Source organism: Ochotona curzoniae, unplaced genomic scaffold, assembly GCF_017591425.1.
Source record: "Ochotona curzoniae isolate NIBS_2020 unplaced genomic scaffold, NIBS_Ocur_1.0 contig_2318, whole genome shotgun sequence".
Classification (NCBI taxonomy): domain Eukaryota; kingdom Metazoa; phylum Chordata; class Mammalia; order Lagomorpha; family Ochotonidae; genus Ochotona; species Ochotona curzoniae.
Window position 1 is genome coordinate 2,234,614 of NW_024465419.1, and position 6,203 is coordinate 2,240,816.

A 6,203-nucleotide genomic window follows, 5' to 3' on the forward strand; every position below is an offset into this window, starting at 1 on the left:
AATAGTTAAACTATAAAGACATATAGGGGGAATCAAGAGCGATCTTGACAACCTCTTAACAGGAGGTCATACGCACAGAGCAGGGGTGGAACCCCAGAGCGGAGCAGGAGGACAGGAGGCTTGTATCCCAACCCTGAAGACATCCCGGATCCTCATCAAGGACAATCAGTACGAGCACCAAGGACTACATCCCAACTACCAAGGAGACCATGGGAATTGGAGTGCCTTTGAAGGCCAAGAACTCTGAGGTCATCCACCCCCGTTTAGATCTACCACATGGGATGAAAGAAGTCCAAATCCTTCCTCGCAGGATCCAAGGGCATCAGAACAACAGCCAAAAGCCCTGAGCAGTCTGCAGAAACAGAAGAACAGCAAACTTCCTTCGGGAATAGGAAGGGGAGCTCTCCCTGGTCCTCACTTGGTTCCAACTTTGGGTCCACACCCTCTCTGGCAGTGATCATCAAGATCGCTCCAGAAACCCCTCAAAACAAACAAATAACCAAACAACAAACAAAAAATCTAGAATAGATAGCGAACAACAAGGAAAGCTTAGAATCAGACAGGAAATGGTCAGCATAGATTCACTTATACCTAAGTGGGACACAAAGATTAGTTTACTCCTCACTAGGGTATTGAGGATTTCTCTGCACACCCCTCCTAAAACTGTTCTACACCTCAATTGCTGACATATGTCTTGTAAGAGTTATAAGCCAGTCTAGACTGCCCGAAAAACAGCCAGGTTCAGCAAAATTATGCTTCAACACTATGAAAGGCTAAATACTATAATGAAAATAGACGTGAGACAGCTGAATAGTAATCCAGAGCCATTTTAAGGTGTATAGAACCCAGTTGTATATAAACTAAAGTTGAAATATCAATGTAGAAGTCACAGGGTATGGTTGAGAACTTGCATTTTTTAAACATATATTGGTTACTCAATACTATGTCAATTAATCCCATAACATTATAAATTGTTGCTGATGTTATGTTAGGGCTTTTAATTGATCAGGATGATACTTTGCCGGCTCTATCTTCAGACCAGAGATGGTCTCCCAAGGAAGCCGTTGAACTTATCTGAACAATAAGATGCTGGACTGTATGCTTAGTATATGCTTGCAATGAAAGAATCTCAACTGAACTTGAACTGTGGTAATGCAACAAGGTGGAGAAATCCACCATGGGGGGAAGATTTGCGGAGGAATGGGAGGACTCCCAGTGCCTATAAAACTGTGTCACATAATGCAATGTAATTAATAAAAAAATTAAAAAGAAAATAAAGTTTTTGTGTGATCATGTGAAAAAGATTATATAATAGCAAGTCACATCTTTTTGCACTATTCTGATCTCTAGGCATTAAGACACTCCCCTATTGCTCTATGCTGCTACAATTCACAGTGCAAATTATCTATAATTTAGAGCCCTAGATTATTATTCCCACTGTGTGCTGTCTAATGAGCAATTTTCATAATATTGACCTATTAGAAAATATAGTCTGTTATCCTCTTGTTTTTCTACACCCCTTGCCTATGTGTATATGTATGTGTTACAGTGTGTGAATTTCTTCTTTTCCTTTTTCTACTTCACTGTAGTTTTTGCTTTTGTTCCTTTTTTAAAAAGATTTATTTATTTTTATTTGAAAAACAGATTTTACAAAGAGAGGAGAAAGTCTTCCATTCACCTGTTTACTCCCCAAAGAATTGTTAATGGCCACAGCTGAACTGATTGGAAGCTGGGAGCCAGGAGCTTATTCCAGGTCTCCACGTGGGTACTGCTTCTAAGTGCTTAAGCCATCTTCTACTGCTTTCCCAAGTCATAAGTAGAAAGCTGGATCAGGAGTGAAGTAGCTGGGATTTGAACTCATGCCCTTGAGGGATGCTAATGCTACAGGGCAGATTAGCTAGCTGTGCCATGATGCTAGCTCCTCTTTTTAAATTGCATATTTATATGTTTATTTGACATAAAGAGACCCAGGCAGACAGGGACATAGGCAGACAGGCAGAAAGAGACCTTCCTTCTCCTAAAGATATACCTAGGGCGGTACTCTGGTGGCTGAAATCCTCACCCTGCCCGCACCAGAATCTCATATGGGCACCGGTTCTAATCCTGCAGCCCTGCTTCCCATCCAGCTCCCTACTTGTGGCCTGGGAAAGCAGTCAAGGACGGTCCAAAGACTTGGGACCCTGCACCCACATGGGAGATCTGGAAGAGGCTCCTGGCTTCAAATTGACTCAGTTTTGGCCATTGCGGTCCCCTGGGGAATGATCTTCCTCTCTGTCTCTCCTCATTTCTATATATCTGATTTTCCAATAACAGATAAATAAATCTTTAAAAAAATATATGCCTACATTAGCCAAGCTTGGACTAGTCCTAAATCAGGAGCCTGAATGACAATCTAAGTCTCCCATGTGAGTGACAGGGATTCAGGAACTTGAGCCATCACTGCTGCCTTCCAAAGTGCACATTAGCAGGAAGTGACACTTAGAGATAGAGCAGGTGTGAAACACAGGCATTTGGGTGTTAGGAGTGCATGTCAACCACTGCACCTTACAATTGCAGATCCTGCATTAGGTATCTTTTCAACATCCATAATATTGGAAATATTGGTCTTTTTAAAAATATCTGAATACTAACATTTATTATAAGAATCAGACTGAGTGGCTGGCACTGTGGTTAAGCTTCCACCTGTGGCACCACCATCTCATATGGGCGATGATCCAATTTGCACCACCTCCAGTCCAGCTGCTTGCTAATATACCTAGAAAAGCAGAAGAGGGCCTGCTCCACTGTATCATGTGGGAGACCTGAAAGAAGTTCCTGGCTTTGGCTGTCATAGCCATTTGGAGAGTGGACCTGTGGATGGAAGATCCTCTCCTCCCTCTCCTTCACCTGTAACTTTCAAATAATAAAGAAATCTTTTAAAAAAAATTATTTTATTTTATTGGAAAGGCAGATACACATAGAGGAAAACAGGCAGAGAGGAAGATCTTCCGTCCGATGGTTCACTCCCCAAGCGGCTACAGCGGCTGGAGCTGAGCCAATCTGAAGCCGGGAGCCAGGAGCTTTTTTCAGGTCTCCCACTTGGGTGCAGGGTCCCAAAGCTGCGGGCCATCCTCAACTGCTTTCCCAGGCCACAAGCAGGAAGTTGGATGGGAAGCGGGGCTGCTGTAATTAGAACCGGCGCCCATATGGGATCCCAGTGTGTGCAAGGTGAGGACTTCTGTGTTGGGCCCTAAAAATGTTGAGAGAGAGATAAATCTTCCATCTGTTGTTAACTCTCCAAATGGCTTTGATGGCTGGAGCTGAAGCAATTGGAAGCCAGGAACCAAAAGCCTCCTCGAGATCTCCAACCTGAGTTCAGGGGCCCAGGGACTGGAGTCATTTTCTGCTGCTTTCCCAGGCCATAAGCAGGCAGCCAGATTGGAAGTGGAGCAACTGGGACACTAACTGGTGTCCAATACAGAGTGCTGACATTGCAGGCTGAAGCTTAGCCCAGTACTCTAAGGCACTAGCCCCCTTTAAAATAATTTTTAAGGGTCCAGCGTGATAGCGTAGTGGTTAAGGTCCTCGCCTTGAACGCGCTTCCCATCCAGTACCCTGCTTGTTGCCTAGGAAAGCAGTTAAAGACAGCCCAAAGCCTTGGAATCCTGTACCTGCGTGGGAGATCCAGAATAAACTCCTGGCTCTTGGCTTTGAATCAGCTCAGCTCTGGCCATTGTAGCCATTTGTGGAATGAGTCATCAGATGGAAGATCTTCTCTGTCCTTCCTCCTCTCTGTGTATCTGACTTCCTAATTAAAAAAGAAAAAATTACTTTTTTTTTTTGTGCCATTTCTATGTCTTCAAATCTTTACTCTTGTGCAATTCCTCCATATTCATTATTATTTAAACTCTGACCATGGCTCTGAATCACTGTTTGTTTTTCCTCCCCCAATTCTGTCTCAGTAGTTTTGCTCATTTGCCACCTAGTCCACCACGACCCTAACAAGTGAGTTTGCCAGGTGAGTCAAGTTGCTGTGGAAAGGAAGCGTGGTCAGAAAGTCAAGGTGATGTTAAGAAGTCTTGCCAATCTGCTTACATGCTGGATGGAGACTACTCTTTCCCTTGGTGAATGAGGTGTGTGCTTTGACCTCTGTATGATTCTCTTTAAAGTTGCAGTTTTTGTAGCTACATGAGTTTTGCATCTAATTATCTTAGAAACAGGTTCAACAATTGTCTGTTTTTTTGTTCAACTCTTGCAGCCACTAACTGCTGGAAGTGATTTAGCCCAGCTGGAAAATAACCCTCACAATCATTAAAGCCCGAAAAGTGTGAAACAATTATAACCTATTGTTGTGATCTCTTTGGCCCTAGGCAATGTGCATTGGACCAGACTGGGAGGGGAGTGGGGCAGCGTTTTATGAAAATATCGTTGTGTGAGAGAGGTGAGTTCTGGAACAGACCAGTGCTGTTTATCTGAGGATAGCCTACTTTGCTGAGAATTTACTTTAAGTGTGGAAGGGAAACTTCTCATCTGTAAGGAATTGTTCTGCTTCATTCAGACTTCCCTCCCCCTCCAGCCAATCTGATGAAGATCCTTGCTGAGTGAGAAGCACAGATGTAGCTCATTTGGAGAAAATGAAGGAAGAAGAGAAAAAAAGAGTAGGGTGGGGTGAAGGAGTGGTTATCATGCTTCCAGACTCCTGCACTTTTTGCTGATCATTTTACTCACCTACGTGGCCTGGCCTGGGTCCCGGCTGGGAGTGGGTTGCCATGCCCTCACCTCTCATCCTGCGCCGCTGTCTCGCGGGTGAGTTGTCCCCGGAGGTGGACTCAAGGCCCTGCAGTAGCCCCTCAGAGTTCCCGGGGAAGGCGGGGAAGCTTTTCCTAGGGGCCACTCCTCCTCGGGCTCCTCGGCTGCCTCGCAGGTTAGCCTGGTACTCCATTGACTGGGAACAGGTGTGCTTGCTACAGAGGCTGGGAACTGGAGGGTTTGGCTCTGTGTACAAGGCAACTTATCGCGGCGTCCAGGTGGCTGTCAAGCAGGTGAAGAGGTGCACTAAGAACCTGCGAGCATCCCAGCGGAGTTTCTGGGCCGAGTTGAACATCGCAAGACTGCACCATGACAACATTGTGCGAGTGGTCGCTGCCAGCACGCGCACACCCGCGGGCTCCAACAGCCTAGGGACCATCATCATGGAGTTTGGAGGCAACGTCACTTTGCACCAAGTCATCTACGGGGTTCCCAGCCACACCTCTGAGGCGCTTGGAGCACCCCACCGCTGCGCTGGCGAGCAATTGAGTTTGGGCAAGTGTCAGAAGTACTCTCTGGATGTTGTCAACGGCCTGCTTTTCCTTCACTCACAAGGCATTGTACACTTGGACCTGAAGCCCGCAAACATTCTGATCAGCGAGCAGGATGTCTGTAAGATCGGTGACTTCGGGTGCTCCGAGAGGCTGGAAGATCAGTGGTGCCGTCCTGCTTACCACCTGGGGGGCACATACACGCACAGAGCCCCGGAGATCCTGAAGGGAGAGGCCATCACGCCCAAAGCCGACATCTACTCCTTTGCCATTACGCTGTGGCAGATGGCCACCAAGGAGATGCCTTACTCCGGGGAGCGTCAGTACGTCCTGTATGCGGTGGTTGCCTACAACCTCAGGCCGTCTCTGTCGGCGGCCGTCTTCAAGGACACTGTGACTGGACAAAGGCTTGGGGACATCATCGCGAGCTGCTGGAAGGCAAGTGCTGTGCACAGACCCAGTGCAGGTCTCCTCCTGGTGGACCTTAAGTCCTTAAGGACAGAGTTCACCTAACTGACTACTCATTTCCAGATAAATTTTGTCTTTGTATCTGTTTTAAAGAAGTGCACTTGTAGAAGAAAACATTCTTAGCTTGGATCTTTAAAAAATAAAGTTACTGAAAACTTTCATTCCCTGAAACAAGTAGTAGTAGTTGTTGTTAACTTGCCTCATCCCTTATTATAATTACGTGGTTTACTTTCCATAGTGCCAGGGCTTACTTGAACAACTCCATCGTATTGCCTGTATTCAGATTTGTTACTGATAAAAAACTTGTCTGAAACAGCATTCAATTGCAGAAATGCAAAAATTATCTACAAATTCACACAACACTGTCTGTACCACACATATTCAAAGTATTAACATTTAACTTACAAAATCAGTTTACATAACAACTGAGCAAAGTCTTTTAAGACATTTTCTTTT

The 6,203-nt window shown here is 45.4% G+C and overlaps 1 protein-coding gene across 1 annotated transcript; it reads left to right on the top strand.

Moving 5' to 3' along the window:
* The first annotated feature begins 4,748 nt into the window (after window positions 1–4,748).
* On the top strand, window positions 4,749–5,792 carry MOS (MOS proto-oncogene, serine/threonine kinase). Its single transcript, XM_040972687.1, has one exon. The coding sequence runs from the start codon at window positions 4,749–4,751 to the stop codon at window positions 5,790–5,792; it is 1,044 nt and encodes a 347-aa protein (XP_040828621.1).
* The last annotated feature ends 411 nt before the right edge of the window (window positions 5,793–6,203 follow it).